The sequence below is a fragment of the Trichoderma atroviride genome, chromosome 1 (assembly GCF_020647795.1).
Source record: "Trichoderma atroviride chromosome 1, complete sequence".
Lineage (NCBI taxonomy): Eukaryota > Fungi > Ascomycota > Sordariomycetes > Hypocreales > Hypocreaceae > Trichoderma > Trichoderma atroviride.
This window is the reverse complement of record NC_089400.1, coordinates 2,677,451-2,696,779: the sequence shown is the minus strand read 5'-3', so window position 1 is coordinate 2,696,779 and position 19,329 is coordinate 2,677,451. Positions and strand designations below refer to the sequence as shown.

At 53.3% G+C, this 19,329-nt stretch overlaps 6 protein-coding genes across 6 annotated transcripts; 2 read left to right on the top strand and 4 right to left on the bottom strand.

The window, feature by feature from the left end:
• Positions 1–1,376: 1,376 nt before the first annotated feature.
• Positions 1,377–3,671, bottom strand: TrAtP1_001003 (uncharacterized protein). The gene has a single exon (XM_066110819.1). It carries the CDS (start codon positions 3,253–3,255, stop codon positions 2,929–2,931), a length of 327 nt encoding a protein of 108 aa, XP_065966892.1. The 5' UTR covers positions 3,256–3,671; the 3' UTR covers positions 1,377–2,928.
• A 1,699-nt stretch (positions 3,672–5,370) lies between these two features.
• TrAtP1_001002 (uncharacterized protein) lies at positions 5,371–6,105 on the bottom strand (the record flags this gene model as incomplete). The annotated part of the gene is made up of 2 exons (XM_066110818.1): positions 5,371–5,683; positions 5,753–6,105. 2 exons carry the CDS (start codon positions 6,103–6,105, stop codon positions 5,371–5,373), a joined length of 666 nt encoding a protein of 221 aa, XP_065966891.1.
• A 204-nt stretch (positions 6,106–6,309) lies between these two features.
• Positions 6,310–6,474, bottom strand: TrAtP1_001001 (uncharacterized protein; the record flags this gene model as incomplete). Its single annotated transcript, XM_066110817.1, has 1 exon — positions 6,310–6,474. The coding sequence occupies one exon, from the start codon at positions 6,472–6,474 to the stop codon at positions 6,310–6,312; it is 165 nt and encodes a 54-aa protein (XP_065966890.1).
• Positions 6,475–7,584: 1,110 nt separating this feature from the next.
• Positions 7,585–8,058, top strand: TrAtP1_001000 (uncharacterized protein; the record flags this gene model as incomplete). The annotated part of the gene is made up of 1 exon (XM_066110816.1): positions 7,585–8,058. One exon carries the CDS (start codon positions 7,585–7,587, stop codon positions 8,056–8,058), a length of 474 nt encoding a protein of 157 aa, XP_065966889.1.
• Positions 8,059–13,548: 5,490 nt separating this feature from the next.
• TrAtP1_000999 (uncharacterized protein) lies at positions 13,549–14,391 on the top strand. The gene is made up of 2 exons (XM_066110815.1): positions 13,549–14,029; positions 14,173–14,391. The coding sequence occupies exons 1-2, from the start codon at positions 13,772–13,774 to the stop codon at positions 14,287–14,289; spliced, it is 375 nt and encodes a 124-aa protein (XP_065966888.1). The 5' UTR covers positions 13,549–13,771; the 3' UTR covers positions 14,290–14,391.
• Positions 14,392–15,154: 763 nt separating this feature from the next.
• On the bottom strand, positions 15,155–16,036 carry TrAtP1_000998 (uncharacterized protein; the record flags this gene model as incomplete). Its single annotated transcript, XM_014090939.2, has 1 exon — positions 15,155–16,036. One exon carries the CDS (start codon positions 16,034–16,036, stop codon positions 15,572–15,574), a length of 465 nt encoding a protein of 154 aa, XP_013946414.1. The 3' UTR covers positions 15,155–15,571.
• Positions 16,037–19,329: the final 3,293 nt, after the last annotated feature.

Here is a 19,329-nt window from a genome sequence, read left to right as displayed (position 1 = left end):
AGGACTTGCCGTGCAAGGCAATTACCGCAGAATTAATCAACGGGTAAACATTGTCTCCGAGAGTAGCCCCCAAGCTACTAGGAATTACGAGCACTGCTAGTATAAGTAGGCAGAAGGGGGGGGAGGGGGTCTTTCGTCCAAAACGAGGTTCGAATCGGCAGAGACGAACGCGGCATACACACTTACATGGGACGATCAGACAATCTCTGGGGGATCCATAAACGCCCTCCCGGGCAGGCCTTTCAAAAGTTCGCGATGCAATTGCCTCACATGCAATTGCTTGGCCAGGATTCCGGGGAGGGGTCCCCCCTTTCTGTTCCTCTTCCTCTTCCAACGGCTCCTCCTCATCAAACAAGACCGCCGCAACAAGAGGATCGTTGTGGGACGCAGCAAGCTGGATGACATAACTCCTTGTCCATCTTCAGCTCAACGATCCGCCGTGACGAAGCATCTAGCACTGTAGCATCGCCGTTTTTTTGCATTCCATCGTCCCCCCTTGGATCCTTTCTCTCATCCATGGCCTTTGAGACGCGCGAGTATCAAGTCTGCATCACTTAGCTTCTTCGTGCCTTCGACATGCCTTCTTGAGCGCTGACACCCTCCCCCCCCAGCCATGTGCCTTACCTGTATGCAAAAGCCCAAGGGCCTTTCCTGGCCCACGAGGTTGCACTGCACCCCTTGTCAACGGTGCTAGGCAATGCCTAGGCTACCTACCCAGGTAGTCTCCAGAAAAAACCAAGATGCATTTGTGCATGTACAGTATTTCGCTCGTATGTCAACAGAGTCACATCGCACATCTACAAGCGCTCGGGGATCTCGTCCTTCAAGTCCCCTCCCACGCCATTGCCACGTTCTCTAGAGTAGTGCCACCCTCCCTTCTCTTCACACTGCAGACATGCTTTGCTACATGACTTTACTAAACACGACTGGTGCCTGAATTAGCCATCTCGACCCCTGGTCCGGCATAGCCTCTAGAACGATTCGACCATGCCGGCCCTTTCCAACTCTGTGCAGGTGCAGCAACGAGGGAAAAAAAGAGTACGCATGCAACTATCAAAGGCACGATGGATGTACAGTCATTCCTTACAGACAAATCTGCAATGGAGAGAAGGGAAAAAAATGGGGGAGGGTGGCTGCGCGTCCAGTCACGAGCCGCTCCTCTGTATGGAGAACCATGGATACGACAATGAGCCATACTGCGTGCACTGCTACTCTGTTCAGCTTGCAATCTTGCAGACGTGACTGGCCGCGAGTGGATAGCCGTTGCAGATTACCACGTGCTTTGCCAACCCTCAAAATCTCCCTCGGGAGGGAAGTGGTGTGTACCCAATTGCTCCGTATTAGAGTGGGCGAATCCCACGGACGGCTGCAAAGGAGTGCACATTTGCTCCTCACTGGCTCAAGACTTTCGTGCAGTAACGCGTAAACTAGACAGACAGGGCCCCTGGTGCGGCTCCCCGATACCCATGTTCACGGCCATCCCAGCATCGCCGACCTATCCGGCAATCACTGGCTGTCTCATAGTCTCTCATGCTTGACGTCTTTGATACGGCGTCCTTCTCGGGAGCCTCGTTTATGCACTTGCATCAACATCGCCGACTGACTTCTAGCACAGCCTTTCAAGTTGAAGATCAGACCCATGCATGACAGTGGTGGTGGCATACCAGTGTGCGGAGCCTGCATGCTGCTGCGGCGAGCTCCGTATGGACACAAGTTCCTAGTCCCAGTTCTACTGCTAATGATGCCTGTCCAAGACTTATACCAGGGGCCTATTGCCTACCTACCTAACCGGATATCGCGGCGGCAGCCGGGTTGTTTGCTTTCCGCCACGAGTCGCCTGTCGTGCCTCTTTTAGATATAGTTCTGACAGCCTGACTCGACAACTTGGCCCCGCAAAGCAGAGCTGGCACTGAATACTTGCATCAACTGGACCCTGGACAGCATGAGTCGTACGAGGGCAGCTTGGAGCTCTACTAGCTGGCAGTACTATTCTGCGGTATGCTTTGGTGAAAATGTAAGGGCAGTGTCAGTCTTTGTATAATTGATGGGGAGAGGGGGGGAAGGCATTTTTTGAACTCATGACACGCAGAATAGTACGTCAACATGCTGCCATTTTCCCTCTCTTTTCACGTACCATGCCCTTTTCTTCTTCTCTCAAAAGAGATGAATGTCAAAATGACACTGGTCATTGACAAATAAATTGGGTCCATGGCCCCAGAGCAAAACCTATCCCCAAACACATGGTATGGCAACAAGTTTCCCCATCCATTGCCACGTACCTCTAGACTTGAAGGCAAGAAATACAAGGAGAATTAGCAGCCTTGGTGGCACTGAAGCATCCGCATTTCTCCAGGATGCCAGAGGGATGGGTCGCAAAGGCGCAACTTTCAGGATGGAGAGAAAAGGGAATGAACCAAAGGCGCACCAAAACGCAGGACGTAGCACTTACCACCCCTCCAATGGAATTGGTTGAGGCTAAAGATGGATTGAAGGAGGAATAGGTAACTGGGCTATTCAGTAGGCAGGAATATTGGCGTGGTGTCGGCAGATAACCATGGTTAGCGCTCGGGGGTGCCATCTTCGGAGATGGGCCGTCAGGATTGCGCTTCGTATGATTCGTCACCAGGGCTAAGCGACTCGTTCAGATTCCCTTTTCAGCAAATCGTATGCGATCGCCGTCGATCATCAATCACATAGTGGTGAACAACCATCCGACTCTGGTGCCTGCCGACCACAGCTAGGAACAGGACGGGCTGAAAACAACGGCATCTAACTCGGCATTAGTCTAACTTGGATTGGACTGACAGGGTGAAATGGCGATGAAGTTCATGTTTCATCACATCGGCACCTATTCTCTTTCAATCTCAGAAAAGACCTACAGAGTCCTGCAGGGCCACTGCAGAGCTCTGCTAAGCTTGACATTTGTGCCTAATATCTTTGAGGCCCCGTCTGCAGTAGTAAGCGGCAGATGGCACTATTTCGGTCCCCCAAAGCCCGGTTTAGCTGATTTGGGTGCCACTGGCTGGTTTCATCTGCCACTTGTGCCTCGGATGGACCATTTTCCCAAAAGATAGTTGGGGAGACTGAGTGGTATAGGGCTGTATAGAGAAGGAGGGAAGTAGGGGGGTCTAGACGCAAGTTGTCGGCCCCCTCGTAAAAGATAGAAAGAAAAAAAAAATAGCCGTGTGTAAACATGCTTGATGGCTGGCTTGGTGGCTGCCTGAAGAAAGACCAGCTCATAGAACGCCACATCATGTGGTCTGTCCCAGGGAGGGTGAGTAGGAGAAGCTGAAGCTGAAGCAGCAGCAGCGAGGGAGAGGTGGATGACCTCTGCTAGTCAATTTCATACCTTTTGGCGTGTGTGAAAAAGAGACGAGAGAGAACAGAGGTGCAAAAAGATGAGGTGACGGGTCGATGCAGACAAAGTGCGAAGTAGAGTGCAGGTACTGGGCTGGGGAAGTTGTATGGAGCAGAAGCCGCAGCGAATAAGACGGTGTACAAACACGCTGCCTAAAGGTACAATCTTGATACATCGTCAATGCTACCCAAACGGGCCGCAATGTGACGCTGTAATGCAAGATGCTCCTGGCAGGTGCATACGGCGACGCCGTGGTTAGAGCAGAGGCCAGCACGTGTTGGATAGTGATAGGAACAGTTGCTGCGACCTCAGTCCGAGCCGTCCTGCAAAGGCGCGAGACGCCCAAAGGAGCGAGACCCCGAGAGGAGCGAGCGAGACGCCCATTGCCCGGCTGGCTCGTACTCGTGTTTCATCGAGGGCGGACTGTGCGTCTGCAGTATTAGGCGTACGACAAAGGCAGCGCTCGAAAAGTAATTGTTGCTTAGCCTCCCAACGTGCTCCGTAATGGACCTCATATACAATTCACAATCGAAAGAAAAAGTAGAGCAAATATAGAGTGTGTTTAGCCCATACACTGCGACCCGCCTTCCTCGGCACTCGCCAGGCGGTCCGCCCAGCTTTGAAGACGTCCGCAAAAAACGACGTCGGACAGGCGCTCCGTACTCCGCCCGGTCCGTGTTTATGCCCAGTTGCTCGGTAATGGAGAGATGCGATACTGTAGCAGATGATTGGGATAGATGATACTACATGGTAGATACATTACCAGTTTTGATATAACAAGGTAGCAGTGATAGAACATCATACGAGATACGAGTTGCACATACCTGCTCAAAAGTGGATGGGTGGATGGATGGACGAGCGGCAGTGACGACAACACAAAACACCACGCTGTACTGTACTGTACATCTGTAACAGGTACTCTATCGGAGACCTGCAAGAATGCGGACAACGAGCGTGCGCCTGCAGAGTGCAGTGCGGCATCTTGGATGAAACAACCAGGCTGCTTGCCACTATTGAAGGCGGTGTTGCTGTCATTTGTGATACTCCGATGCCATCTCAAGAGCTGTGACCGCAAGAATAACTAGCGATCAGAGGCAACACCAGCAAAATTAGACGGTATGGTCATAGCCTCGGCGAGACACACTAGTTGCAGATTGCTGCGACTGAGGCTGCATCCGGGGAGGCAAGAAGCTTCAAGGAAACGTGGACGCTGCAGGAGGCTCCATGCGGCGGACCAGCTTTCTTTCTTCCCCTTGTCGCTTCGCCGCCGTATCTGTCTGCCAGCACCAAGGGACCCAGAGGACCCAGAGACAAAGAGGTCCACAACAGCTCCAAAGTTTGTGTGCATACGCTGTCACAGACCCAGGCCAAGGGCTCCATTCTTGTGCGTCCATATGCAGTGCTGTGCTGTGTGTTGCAGTGCAGCGCACGAGGCGTGCCCGTCGCGGCGGTGCCCATCTGCCCCATCCCGCCTTTTCTCCCGCAAAACTGAAGCTCCCGCACTGGAAAAGGGCGGTCGACCAGGGCATCATGACGGGCCCCGCAATCCACAAGTCCACCAATGGCTGCATGCCAACCAGGGCGGCCATTGACGCAACGTGAACGGGTTACACGGCAGGCGGACTCTGGGCACGAGTGTCGTCGCCGTTGAGGAACAAGCTTCGACGCCGCCGCCGCCGCCGCCTTTCTGCGCGCTGGGCGTGGCCATTAAGCCGTGACGACGAGTTGCAGCCAGCAGGCAGACAGGCAAGGCAGGCATCGGAGAAGAAGGAATGCCAGCAGGAGGGGCGGAAGCACAGCAAAAGGACGCCGGGCTTGCGTATATTCGACTTGGCGGTGACTCTCTGTTACAAGAGGCGAGATATACTAGCACTGCTAGCAGCTCCATTGACCATTGACAGCCGGGGATGAGCTCCTAGAGCTCCCCTTGCCCATTAAAAAGAAGAAATTGCGAGCCTAGCAGGAGCTGGCTGTCGGCGATTCTGCGAGGTCCCTCTCAGCAAATCGCCGTCTCAAATCTCGAGCGACAGCCAGGGCGCGATTCCTGTTTCGGGGGATGCGAGAACCTGTGGGAAACCCAGAGGGCTGAAGACGTACATTCCCCTGGTTGCTCGCCGAATCTCTGGCACTGCAGCACCGCCGATTTGAAAGACGGCGACCCGCGCAACGCGGCCAATGGCAGGGGAAACGCCACGTCTTTGCTGGGTCCGCCAGATGGAAACCAAACGGTCTCGTTGCACCCTGGTCCGCTTCCCGGGAGAGGGGACCTGGGAGGGGGGCCGGAGGCGGATCATTGGATCGCTCAAGTCCAAGGGGGGGTGGCGTCTACAGAATGTTAGCGCAGATGTGACGACCAGGATCATGGCACGACAGGGAGGGAGGGGTGCACAGAACGTAGGGCTGAACCAGGCCCGACCATCCCACCGCATCCCAGCAGGACAGCACAAGTTGATCAAAGGATGCGCCCCAGGGCAGCCAATGGGCGGCGTCGGATGGGGCTCTGAGATGCTGCTGGCCAACAACATCCTTGCCCAGACGTCCCAGACCTCCCGCACCGCGTACGCCCGCTGCACAGCGTCCCGCTCGGCATGCCCGAAGACGTTGGGATTAATTGCTAGACTCACCGCTGGAACAGCAGAGAATTGGCTGCATCTCTGTCGTGGCACAGCACACGGCGCCGTATCGGGTAGCAAGCCAACCTGAGCTTTGGCCATGGACCAGATTGTTGCATCTGAAATCGCCCTCATCTCTCGTCTGCCAGCCAGCCCTACAGCCCGACTCCAAGTACCGACCGGCGCTCTGGGTCAGGCAGACAGACCAACCACCCACGATGAACCGGTGTGAGCCTGACGACAGCGATGATGCCGCTGGTGATGCCGCCGCCTTGTTACAGATCCGCGTCCGTGCTCGACGGCCCGGAGGCAGCGCCGTGTCTGAGCCATCCAGATTGACTAATCCAATAATTCGCAGATTGCGCCCGTGACGCATCGCAGCTCAATTGTGGTAGACCAGGTATTCTGGAAGCATGCCTCTTTCATTTCGTCGTCGGTCTGCTGTAGGGCTCCGTGCTGCGATGCGATGCGTTGTCGCCTGGATGCTGGGGGATCCAGGCCCATGGCGGACGCAGATGGGCTGCAGCTACAGCTTTCGCCAATGAGCTGTTTGTCGAATCGTACGAGGAGGAGGCTCCTGCGGCGATCAAATCTACATTAGCGACGAGGGTCTGCGACTCCGTAAGGTGGCATGATTGCGTCTGCGGCGCTGCGGGAGAGACACGAGCGAGGCATTGAGACAGGCCCTGCACCCCCGCGGCGTGTGACAAGGCCGCGTCACGTGATGGCTTCGTCCCGATTTGGGAAATTAGCCCACAACTTGCGCTACTCGCACTCCACCAATCAGGAGCCGCGCTGGATACGGTTTGCCGGTTCGGAACAAGAGAGAACAGAGTACAGTAGCCAATACCTCGTCGTTCCAGCATTAGATAAGCCGTTGCTGAGTGATCGGTACTTTGCCTAGTGCTCGACGGAGGAGCTGCTCCTGCCATGCCGTCTTTGTCCTGTCTCCAAGCGCCAAGGCATCCGGCCCCGCCCCGGCAAAACTAGCCCCCAAAACGAGGGTCTTCGACACACCGTTCTTGACATGTAACTCGTGCTGCAAAGAATTAAAACTACTGTTGACACGACGCACAAGGAGTGATGATAGGGCCCTCCAGAAATTAGCTGCCACTGATGGGATGAATGATGGCACCGCATTGAGCAAAGAGTCAACGGCCATCCCAGCCCAGCAGCTTCAGCCGCAAAATCCTGCCAGGCGGTCTGGAACCCCTGGGACAAAAGAACCTTAAAAACACCATGACAAAACGAGCACCTTGCTGCCGAGGCGGACTCCCTACGAGTGCTAACGAGATTACGAACTCGTGATACCGGTCTCTGCAGAGCGGAATGCCTGCCTGCCTGCCTGCCTGCACAGTGCTTGGGACAAGATGCTCCATGCATCAAGGCAAAGCAGCCCCCCTTGTGACAGGGGCTCGCCGCCACATCGGGGAGCAGAAGCATCAAGTCGGGCTTGGCATGATGGATGGTTGATGATCGAGGTTTCCTACCCACTAACATCGCCGAGATCTCAGCGTGCCACGAAACGAGAGGGGGTTTCGGGCAATCGAGAGAGAGAGACGCACAGAGAGGGAAGTTGAGAATTAGGAAAAGAGACGGGGCGAGTGAAGATCAATGGAAGTCAAAGTTGCCCGGGCCGGTTACCTACTGCGGTATACCATCGGATTGCATCTATATCAAGAACAGAACCGGAAAGCTTGTTGCGATATCGCCCCTGGCTGTCTACGTGACCGGGCTGCCAACCGGCTCCCTGGAACCGCAACTTACACACCCAAGCTTTTGGGATTGTGTCGTCCATTGGAGGAAGAGAAGAGCAAAAACGGGCGCTCTCTTGTCCATTTCTCCATCCCATCTTCGCTGCCAACGGGCCATTTGGAAGCTTCGTGGTTGCACGAGCTTGCCTTGCCCCATCTTGTGCTCTCCAATCATGCCGCAGCAGAAAGCAATTTGATCCTCCCCGGGGGGGGGGGCGTGGGGGCCAGCCGATGCGACACAGTAGCGACCGCATTGGGCAAGGTGAGGGCATCAACTGTTGAAACTATTCGCTGCAAAACCCACCTCTGTCCCCCTCTGCCGCCCCTCCTCTAACAGAGAGAGAGACAGCGAGAAAGAATATGTCACCAGTCTAGTTTAGCTGCGCCGTTACAGACACCTACTTGGTCAAGCTTCGCCTCCCCTTTCCGCGTACAGGTACTGCGCTCTTTTTGCTGCTTTGTACCTACTATTTAAGCTCTTCGCTTGGGAGACGCGGCACAGAGGAGGGGAAAGGGAAATCAGGCGCCCGCTTCGTATGCTAGAGCTTTGGTGACATTCTCTTTGTCTAAAATATGGAATCTGGGTCTCGTAATTGAGTGATGTTCGACATCATTTGTTGGCAAAAATTACTCGTTGGATTTGGTTCACATCCTTTGTTCGCCTCCTCCCCATATACCGTAGCTCTGGTCAGAAGTGCGGGTCAAGAGGGAGATCAGAGGGGAACAGAGAAAAGGGAAGGGGGGGAGGGGGGGGAATAGCCAATCATCCGCGTGAGAACCTTAAGAAAGCTGCCATTCGGGGAAGCAAAGGAAATGCAAGTCAGAAAATAAAATAAGAAAGAAAAAGGAGGTGTTTGATGACGATGCTGTCATTCCTTGGTGCTGTTTTAGGGAACGGCACTGCCGGGACGAAACCAACGTTTGTAAGGCTGAGACGCGCGCCGGCAGCTGCAGTAGTTTGGAACACACAGACGCACACATGCTCCCAGACAGAATAGCAGCAGTAGGTGGTTATTACCTGACATCCTTACACCTCATGCCGCTGGATTCTCACATCCTCCCCCCAAAAAAAGTGGCCTTCTAGATGCACGGTTGGTGCGGAAAAAAGGTGTGCAGTGGCAACAACAGACCGCCTCGCAGGCGGCAAACTGAGGTGAGTTGAGTGAGCGAAAGGGCGGAGTGGCACCTAGGTTGAAGATAATCTACAAAAAAAGATGTAACGCGGATTACGGGGAGTTGGTGTGCAACCGCGGGGTGGAAAAAAGCCGAATGCAATGTATACACAGTTTGGGGTGTGTAAAAAGAGAACGAGAATTGCTTTTTTATCGCCCTCGATACGGCGGCTATACGGATACAAACGGGGTAATCTTGTTAGTCCTTTTTGTTATCAACTAAAAGAACAAAAAGTTGCTAATACATAGACTTTCACATTAAGAGCAAGTTACACAAGATAGATCCATATCAAAACGCAAGATCAAAATGCGCTGATTTTGTTTTGGAATCCTCGCTGCCTTGCAAGCCTCTTTCTTCTGTTATTTCAAATAAAGTCAAAAATTTCCTTTTTGGGTATACTGGCGGCGAAGGGGTCCCGGGCTTAAGTGGTAAAAAGCGGAAGCATTAATTCCGGCCAGTCGTTTTGGAGAAGAATGCCCCAAATACCCCAATACACACGCCCCCTTGTCTTGCGGGCATTCTATCTAATCTACTGCGTCTTCGAGGTGAAATTGAAAAAGAAGTACTACTAGTAGTCACAAAGAAAAGCAAGCATTTTGGGGTCTTTTGGAATCCCCTCTCTCTCTCTCTCTCTCTCTCTCTCTCTCCCCGCTTAGTAAACGCAAAATTAATATGTTATATGCTTGGCACTCAAAAAAAAAAAACCTTGTAAAAGGCCGCGTGCGTGCGCGCGCGGTTACTTGGCGTGCGGCTTAAAAACCGGTATGCCCTTTTGATAAGGCTTAGAGGGAAAAAATCGGGGTATATACAAAACCGGGGGACTGGGTGTGCTTTGATAGCCGTCTCCCCGGGTATGCCATGATTTGCTTCCGGACACGGGAGAGCGAGCGAGTGAGAGAGAGTGAGTGAGTGAGTGAGTGAGCCAGTGAGGAGGGAGAAGCTTGCGTGGGAAACGGGAGAGGGACAAGGGCGAAAATCTCATTGGCGGCGTTTCTCTGTTGCCGGCAGCCCATTTCTTTATCAATCACATCTATTCGCATCGTGCTCTTATTAATTCCCCCCGAATGGGCTGTGCTGCCGCGTGCTTTAGCTGTCCCTTAGCTTTATACGGAGTGCCCTTTTGCCTTGCTGTCAAACAAAAAGTACTAGACGATTCCTAAAACGAAACGAGGCAGAATCAAAGGTAAAATAGATTAAAAACACTCGAAAAAAGTTGCTCTACAGGTATGCTAGTTATGGAAAAAAAACCGCAGTAGTGTAGCCACACCAATTGGAAGCGAAGGAGGGGCGTGTGCACGTAGGCATGGTTGATTTTCATCGATGCCTTGTCCGTCCCCTCTGCCAATTCTCGTCACGTTATTTGTTCCTCGTTTCCCGAGGATCTGGAGCTTGGGAATTGAGTTGTCTCAGATGATCCAGCCTTCTCTCCTTGTGCGAGCGCATGTGTGTGTGTGTGTGTGTGTGTGTGTGTGTGTGTGTGTGTGTACTGCAGCTTTTGGCTCCTCTTGGCTTGCTTCCCTGGCGTATAATTTCCCGATTAGATCAAACCCCGAACCCCATGGCCATGGCAAAGTCCGAACAGCAAGAGGGCACCAAATTGTAATCAACGTACTAATCAAGACACCGACCTTTTATCTTTCATCTTACAAACAGGTTGTATAATCATGATTTGTCTTGGGGTTCCCTTTCGGTTTACTCTAAGCGAGGCACAAAGGGAATAAACAGAGAACCTCCACTGTGGAATCATTTTCACGAGGGAGGAGTTGATGATATCCCCCAAATCAACAAGCACACATCACTTTATTACAAGCTCCCGGGTATGTCCCGCCTCGCTTCCGGTTCAGGTATTTTATTTTCCCGGGTATAAGGTAAGGCAACGCAAAATGGCAGTCTAGGCAGGTACCACAGCACAGGCTAGCGCCAAGCGGGAAAAAAATCCCACTGGAGCGGCACGTTATATTGGAGCGTTGGGTACATGACTTGCCGATCATGCAAGAATGTACGCATCTATTTTCCGATATCGTTCAAAAGAAACCCGAACCAAGAGTTTTTGCGGGAATATGGAGCACCGTTTACTAGCAAATTTCCTTATAATGTAGGCCTTATAAAACACTAGATGGAGATGCCCAAAAAAGAACCACCAAACAAAGCCCGGACGGACGAAAGTGGAGACGCTTTTTCTTTACGGCGCCCCGTTTTATTTAGGTGAAGATTTGATATTTGGGTTGTTTGAAGAAAGATACCAAAAAACACGAGCCGCCCCCCCAAAATTTAGAATGGGAGCCCACTCTAAAAAAGGTACCTTGGCAACATTTGGCGGCAAATCGAAAGCGGGAGACCGGGGGAGGGGGGGGGGGTTGAAAGCTCAAGCTTCTGTTTCGATGTACAAATTCCAAGACGGGTTTAGCAGTAGGTTTAGAGGTACCGACTAACCCTTAGCTAGAGCCCCCAAAAAAATACCCAGAAGTAGGAAACGCGGGGGCCTTGTCACTCCAATTGGACCAAGAAGGGCGTGTGGGAACCAATCAAACGACACTGAATGCCTTAGGTAAAGCAACAAACAAAGAAAAACGGGGGAGGGGGTAAAATAAAGGGAACTCGGACATCTCCCGAGCGCAAATTGGAGCTTATGGCTGTCGGGACGTTGTCTGCTAAAAGAGCTTCAGAGTACTGCTAAAGACATGTTTTTATTTTAGCAGCAGAGCTGTTTTGCACTTATTCCCGAAGTGCCGTGAATATTAAAAAAATCATGGCACATGTCCGGCTTCATGCGGTCTTATCGCACTTTTGGCAAAACACCGCTCTGACGGCTTGTCGTCCGTGGCGAAAAAAAAAAAAAAACAGTAAGAACCCAAAGATTGTAATCGATGGCGATTTTGGCGTCAGACGGGAAAGTCAGGAAATGCGGAGTTTGAGTTTCTGGTACATCATATGTTTATCTTTGCTACAGTATCTGAATGAGCCTTGGCTGTATTATAGCGTGGCGATGCCATAAGAGAGGCTCTTTAGGATTTATGCCCTTTACTCCCCGAGAAGCTGCCTTGGCCTTGTGGGACTGCTGTTCATATGGGAATGGGTCGATCGCCAGAGCCCAGTTGTTATATGGCGAGGGCACTAAAACAGCGAGCCTAAGCATTTTAGCATTTCGGATTTGCTGCCTGCCGTTAATCTCCTACTCCGTTTTTTTATGCTCTGTGCCGCCATGTAGGCAGATACAGTACGGTATCTAAAGCTGCCTCCGTCTCAAGGTTGGATGGGGCACGGCCAACTTCAACTTGACTTGCAGCATATTCCTGAACTAGACTGCCCAGCACACGTTTGCAAAAATCCCGCCGAATGGCCGCTGCTCTAAAATGAACGGAGCAGCCCGTCGCAAGAACATGAATAAATGAAGCGGCCTAGGTAGGCTACAGCACAGCTAGTACTTTAGTGCTGTCGCCAAAAAATCGTACGACAATTTCTAAAAAAACTCTGCTTTGCTTTTCTAGCTAAGCAACCCCATGGCAGCTATCCGGAAATAGGTGCGAAGCTATATATGATCCCAGGTATATTTAGCTTCGTGATGTGCATAGCGTCGTCAAGGAGCAACGATACAAGTCAAGTCAGGTCAGTGATGGGATGAAGGGGGGGGGGAAAAAAAAAAATCAAATTTGGCTTCGTTTCGCACTAGCGGGCGCATCCATTGCCAGGATCGGAAATGCGCAGTCTGTTCCAACGCACCTAGGCGAACCCAAAAAAGAATCGCAAGAGTCGCGATAGTCCACCTGCTGTGTCCTGACTCGGCTGGCAGATCTGGGTAGGGCTAAGCCAGAATTGGCTCAGCTGGCGAGACGCCGCTTGGCAGACTTGGAGGTGATTGAAACGGATTGAGCAGAAATGCAAATACCTTTCCGACCCCCATGCTCAATCTCCAGTTAGTCCCGGAAGGCAGAATAAAATACCGGAGACCCATGGGAATCAGTTACAAGAGTACAAGCTGCTTGTAACTGTTTGATACTGGCAGCATGGTTTCCAAGGCCGGCTGTCGCTGGGCAGCTTCATTGGCCTCCCAGCCCGCTGTGGAGCGAAGATCCGGTTATCCCACTGCTGGGGGACCCCCTTGGAGAGCCAGAGAGAGCTTTGCCACAGCTTTGGTGCTCGTGGGTTTAGCAGCGTTTGGGGAGAGCTCTGGTGGGCTCCCCACCGAAATCGGCACAAGATTCGTCCGGCGCTCAAATTTCACGCCGCCGGATGGGCCGCGCGCGCCGCAAAGCGGCTTTTTTTTTGTTGCGAGTTCGTCGTGTATGTCAAAGTATCGCATCTACCTATGCCTGGCGATGCCTCCTGAAAGAGGGACTTAAAGTGGACTTGCTTGCGGCGAGGCGAATTTGATAAGAGGGGAGTTGAATAGATAAGATTTTGACGATTGCTAAACGCACACAATTGCCTGTGGCGATGGTTGCGGTTGGTGTTGTTGACCGCCACTAGCAAATCCCCCCAAAGGCACCGGAGTCAGAGCCGCTCGTACCAGCCTATGATGTACGCCATGCAAAACCGATGATAGCATCGTCTGCTTGGCAGCTCCATTGCCCTGGACCAGCCCCCCGGGTAGCGCCTGTTCGTCGTCGATTTGCATCACACTAGTGTCCCAGGAAATTACAAAGTCGCAACCGTACCTGTAACCATGGCTGCATAGAAAGACACACAGAACGAGAGAATCATTTTGCCCATCTCCCCAATGGGGTAGCCGGCTCTCTATTTCGAGCTTTGGCCAGCTTCGCATTCAGGGCCCTTGTCCCTCTCCCCCTCGCCTCGCCTCAACTCAAAGAGCTTGGGAGGGGCCCCCCCAGGCGGACGGATCCAGTCCACCGGGAGTGGACCGTGGCCGTTCCAAAATGCCGGTTATCCGCCAAAAGGGCAGGCAAGCAAAAGAAGAGCACGTCGTCTCGGCGAGGTCACAAGCCTCTCCTGGCTTGCCCAAAGCGGTAATGCTGGGGATACCAGCCGGGTGGTTAGGGTTTTTCCTATGTGCGCCGCATTCGTCCGACCTTGTTGGTCCTGATATCAAATACCTGGGAATGGGGATAATTAGCCTGGAAACCGTTGCAGAGACGGAGGCGTTGGCTTGGGATCGTCGACCAACAACAGGTACAGTACGTCCAAGTAGTATTCCATCTTTAAAAAAACTGGTTGTTGGTCAGAAGAGGGAGTTGGGAAAACGGCCCCCATCACATCATAGTACCGCGGCCACGGCTCGTGAAACTGAGCCCTTTGCTAATTTCGCTCCAATACGAAGGCCTCTTTTGGGCCAAAGGCACCTTGCATCGATCTCATCGTTCCCTTCTGTCGGGACACGCCTCCTGCTCTCCACTCGAGACCCTCGTTTCTCGCTTCGTTTTGGGTGGTACAGTAGTGCTGGGTACAGCGGTGGTAGCATTGAACTCTTGTGATGCGCAGCTTAGCCGCCTTTTGCGGGCGCACCGCGAAACCTGTTTATAGGGGGGCAGATCCACGGGGGGGACGGAAAGCGCATGTAGATACCGTACATTGCTTGTAGTTGGCATCGAATGTGATATAAGAAAATATGGGCTTCTTAGCGACCCTTAAGCGATGGTTCATGCCACAAGCCAGATGCGACCTGGGGGCGTGAGGTGAGGTAGCATTGATGCTGGGACGCCGGCACTGCTACCACCTCGAAGGAGACGAAAAAGTGTCAAGCGACGCCCTCTCTTTCCAAATCAAATTGTTTCGAGTCCCCAAAAACTTACTTTTTTGGAATTCCTTGCAGCCAGCCAAAGTGCCTGCGCCCGCGGACCACGTTGTTGGCTCGGATATTAGCCGTTCCGCGCAGCTGTGCAAGTGGCAGTGGCAGTGACAGTGACAAGCCGGCACATTTCCGTTGGGATTATCGTCTTGACAAGCACACAACGGCGGGAATAACTAAACGTTGCTTGCAGCACGTTCGGGCTGAGAGGCGGCGTTTCATCATGACAAACATCATCATCACCCGGTTTCCCGCTCTGCTAACAAGAGGCTGGGGCTAAGCCTGATGGCGGCAGTGGGTAGGCAAATGTGGCGTTGCACCGCAGGGTGTTTGGTATGTGATGCGCGCCCTTTTTGGTGCTGGTGGCTGTTGAGTTAAGGGTGGGCGCCACTAGAGCATGAGAATAGATGGGCAAAACTTGGAAACGGCACTTGGTGCACCAAACTAAGTCTCCAGACAATCCCCAAGCTCTCCTTCTTACCCCGTACTTGTGCCGCCTCTAAGAAAATGAGGTGCTGGCTGAAGGCGTTGTTACAAGTTGACAACCGCAATGCAATCTTAGTCTTTGCCGTCGCTCTAGGCCAGAGCCCGCCAACTTCGTTCCTCGTTCTCGGCTCATTCATTTCCCTCGCTCGCTTCCTTTTTTTTCGCTACCTAATCTACAACCATGCGCTGTGTTTGGCGGAAGCCTTATTTTGACTCAGGGGGGCGGGAGACGTGACCCAGCGCCTTGGCATCCTGCGAATGTTACTGCCGCTTATAGTAAGAAAGGTAAAAGTAAGGGGAGCTGAGCTGAGCTGTGCTAAAAGAGAGAGAGGCAGAGGAGGAGAGGAGAAAAATAAGCCTAATGTCTGCCTTGCTCGTAGGGCGAACCCGATCCAAGGGATAAGATCCTCCCGGGTGGCCTGAAAGAGCACGTCCAGCGAGCGCCCTATCCACAGCGTTGGGATGTAGGGCTGAGATTGAAGGGGAGACTCGGCAGACAAAGTTGACATGTGGCAGATGGCGTCGTCCCGACGGGTAGGGACGGCGGCCTATTGGCTGGATAAGGGGCTGCTGGGCCCACACCCCCTGGCTCCTCATGATGACAAAAAAGGGCTCCGCTGGTCATCTGAAGTCCTGGCTCTGGCAAGGGAGTGGCCGCCGCTATGCCGGACTCTGTCACCTGGGACTTGGGTCGTGTGCTGCCTGTGCTCGCTGCCTTGGGTACACGGTACCAGCACCAGAGGCCAGTGCCGTACCGTATGCGACGGCCAACTCGAGCCGGGGGGTCGGGATCTTTTGAAGAGCTCCCGGGGAGCACCGCGGTGGCCGTGGCATGGCCAGTCCCAACACCACACGCACGGCACGAAAACCTGGGCCCCATACCTCCAAAGTTAATGAAAGGGGTGTTCATGATGATTGATGATGATGGCCCCCATTCTCCATAAATTCCTGGCTCTGGATTGCTTTCCCCTCATGTCGATGAGTCGTGCTACGCATCATGCCAAATCAATTTCTCGCGGTAGTTGGGGCTAAAAGGCATCAACACTTGGTGATGACCCTTGATTGCCTGTTTCGGCGGAGATGGTGACGCGAATCACTTCACTTGCCATTTTGTCTCCTCAGGCGGGGGTGCCCTGATAGCGGGTTTCTCTTTTTAGGCCTTTTCGCTTTTTTTCAACTTCCGGCTTGTAGCCGTATTCGGGCTCTCGTGCTATTGTATGCGCTTCTCGCTGGCCAGATTTTTTTGGGCCCGGAGAAATTTGTCCCTCATATGCCGGTTTGGGGAAATATGATTACCCTGGGGAGATTAGTCACCGCAGTCGACCAGCCCTTGAATTAAGGCGATGTAGGTAGCCGCTGGCCGTGTCGTCAACCTATAGATACCTACTTCTTCGTGGACTATCAAGTAAGTCGTACGGTAGGTGGTGCAAGGTAGCCACCTGACCCAAGCAGCAGGGTCGTCTAATTGGGGCCAGAGAGGGCCAGAGAGGGCCAGTTCTGCGGCGTCAAGTAGTGTTAGGATAGGTGCTCCATACAAAGTGGTGATAACATGTCGAACAACTCAGCGTGTCCCCATATGGCTGCGGTATGCGACAGCGCGGTTGGAATCGAGCAGGAGACAATAACACGGCTATGCATAGAAGGGGCAGATCGGGCTAGGTCCCCCATCTTGCATGCCATGTAGCAACAACACCACGTTGGCCAACGTGAAAGGGCGAGAGAGGTGGGTTGGGACGGCACGGTTGAGCGCGCTGACAATGGTGCCATCGAATGCCATGTGCTGTAAATGAAAGATGCTGTGGGGGGGGCCCAGGGCAGAGGGAAACAGGTGCGTGGTAGATATCTCCGGGAGGCTCTTTTTTGGCTTAGGCGATGCTATACATAGCATCCTGTAGATAGGATCGCAGAGCGTGGGCGTCAGCAGCAGCCAAACGCAGTGAAGCCCTTTGCACCTCGCTTGCTAGACTCGGCGGATTAGAAGGAAGCTAGCCAGCGATATCCCCCAGTGATTTGCTCGCGTGTAGAGGTCGAGCAAAGAGTCCTGGCGTCATGGGGGGGCAGAGGCTCGGCGCTTGTCCGCGGCTCTTTTGGAGGTCCATGGCCGTTTTGTTTTGGCTTCGAAACAATTGCGCTGTTCCCAATCGCGCATGTACACTAAGGGAAAGCTAGTCCGCAGGCGCAATGACTTAGCAGCGTCCCAGAAGCAGGGGGAACGCATAGGAGGCGGGGCCCGTGGCCGTTGTCGTTGGGCGCAGGCCAATCACGCACCCGGCTGCATGGCTTTGGTAATGGGCGTCATAGGCGGCCCAAAAATAGCCTCCCATACCCCAAGCACGTGTGATGCCACGAGTTGGGCTGAATCCGAGCTCCTAGTGGTCAAGGTCTGGGACACCGCCAGCCGGCAGCGAGAGCCTCCGGTGAAGGCTGAGCCCAACCCAACCTCTACGTGCTGCCCTCTCAACTCAAATCCAAGGTCAACGGGTAGCCGCGCTCACACGCCCCCCCTTCCGAGATCCAGAGCTCGAGAGTTTTTAGCGGCGCTCCGTAAATAGAGGAGCATTCATGAAGAAGAGAGTCTAATACAGAGTTGAGATGGGAACTCGGAGCGGGCAGTGCTGCGCTTGGCGACAGCCGGGTGTTTGGTACTGGGAGCCATGCTAGCCGCCGCCCTACGAGGCTATCAAGCCTGTGTCGCCATTAATAACGTTTTGGCTAAGATTCGCCTATCATGGTGCGCCGTGGCTTTTGCCAAACGCTCATCTCATTTGACGTCGGCCGTTGTCTCGGGAGAAAGAGACGCCACGCCGCCAGGGGCGTTACCGTTTGCTTGATTACTCAGTTCCTTCTGCCGCTGTTGGGTGCCGGTACCGACAACCGTTCTGCCGCTGAGTTGTCGAGGTTGGAAATCATACGCCCGTTATCTCCACGTCCTCTTGTGTCGTCTGTCTGGTGCCGCAACCTAAAACTTACTTACGTCCGGCCAGTAGCTCGGTACTCGTCAGGATGGATTCGATCATGATGTGCCGCTGGGCCATTGGCCCTACGAGCGGAGTAGGATGAGCCCTACAGAAACGCCACCGCAAAGTAAGGTACGAATACATGCCGCCTGACAGATGCTATTGGCTTGTGGGATTTTGGGGAAACAAGCTCGCCCACTGCTACTAACACGGGAAAAAGGCTGACCGCAATACCGGAGCACGCTCGAGACCTTGGTACTTGTCTTTAGACTTGAGTGGATGGCGTTGGGAATATTTTGTAACGGGCAGCATTCTTGTAATTTTCCTGCCGAGATGCCCCTGCTGCCTTGGCATGAGCAAGGCATATGATAATAAAAAGCAAAAGTACCGTTCACCATGGCGGTCTTTGCAAACTTGCTACATGTTGAAACTATTCGTGCTGTCGCTGTACTGGGGACTCTATTGAGTCATGCTCTGGGAAAAGAGCGGGATGAGTACCTGTGTCCACAGCAGCACTACAGTAAGTACTAAAGGATGTATCAGATTGCAGGGGAGGGAGGGGCATCGGAGCCAAGTGGCCCCCCCATTTGGGTGCCGATTCGAAGGCGTAGAGCTCCAAGAGCTCTGGATCGGAGTATACAGAGTTGCGATTCGAGCTCCGAAAAACACCAATCGCACTTGCCACAGCTTGAGAATCGGCGTTGCGAATCAGCCAGTGTGTGCGATTCGGAGTACTGTACTCCGGAATAGCGCTTGTTTTGACAGCTTGTCTGCCGGGTTTACCGACCCGGCCAAAGGCCACAAGTACACCAGGGCCGGCTCTGCTGCAACTATACGGAGTAAACAGCATGGCAGTTCGTGACGGTCAAGGTGACAGCAAATTGCCAGCTGTCCGTGCCTCAATGCTACTGTACTGTCCAGTGCTCTCCCGGCCGGGGGAGAGTCCGCTGGCAAAAGAACCCCCTTTCAAAAACATGTGGCGGCCATCCTCGTAGGGCGGAATGGCCAGTGCCAGCCCCGATGCGATTTCGTCCGAGAGATGCTTCTACGAAGCACAGCAGAAGGAATGGCGGGTGCCCTACCCGTTTTTCCCTCTGTTCCTTTCTGGGCGCAATGTTTCGAATGCAACGTCTCGACGTCTAGAAGCGCCTCCATACTAAGGGCTTGGCCTAGCATAAGGAGACTCCTGCAACTTGCAGCTTGACGCTTGACGCTTGTGCCTTAGCCGGCACCTTCAGGATCGAAT

Excerpts from the sequence above, each read along its gene's own strand:
- TrAtP1_001003 (XM_066110819.1), bottom strand. The coding sequence starts at position 3,255 with ATGATGTGGCGTTCTATGAGCTGGTCTTTCTTCAGGCAGCCACCAAGC.
- TrAtP1_000999 (XM_066110815.1), top strand. The coding sequence starts at position 13,772 with ATGCCGGTTATCCGCCAAAAGGGCAGGCAAGCAAAAGAAGAGCACGTC. Across the intron at positions 14,030-14,172 it reads GTCGACCAACAACAGGTACA|GCCTCTTTTGGGCCAAAGGC; the intron begins GTACGTCCAAGT and ends TCCAATACGAAG.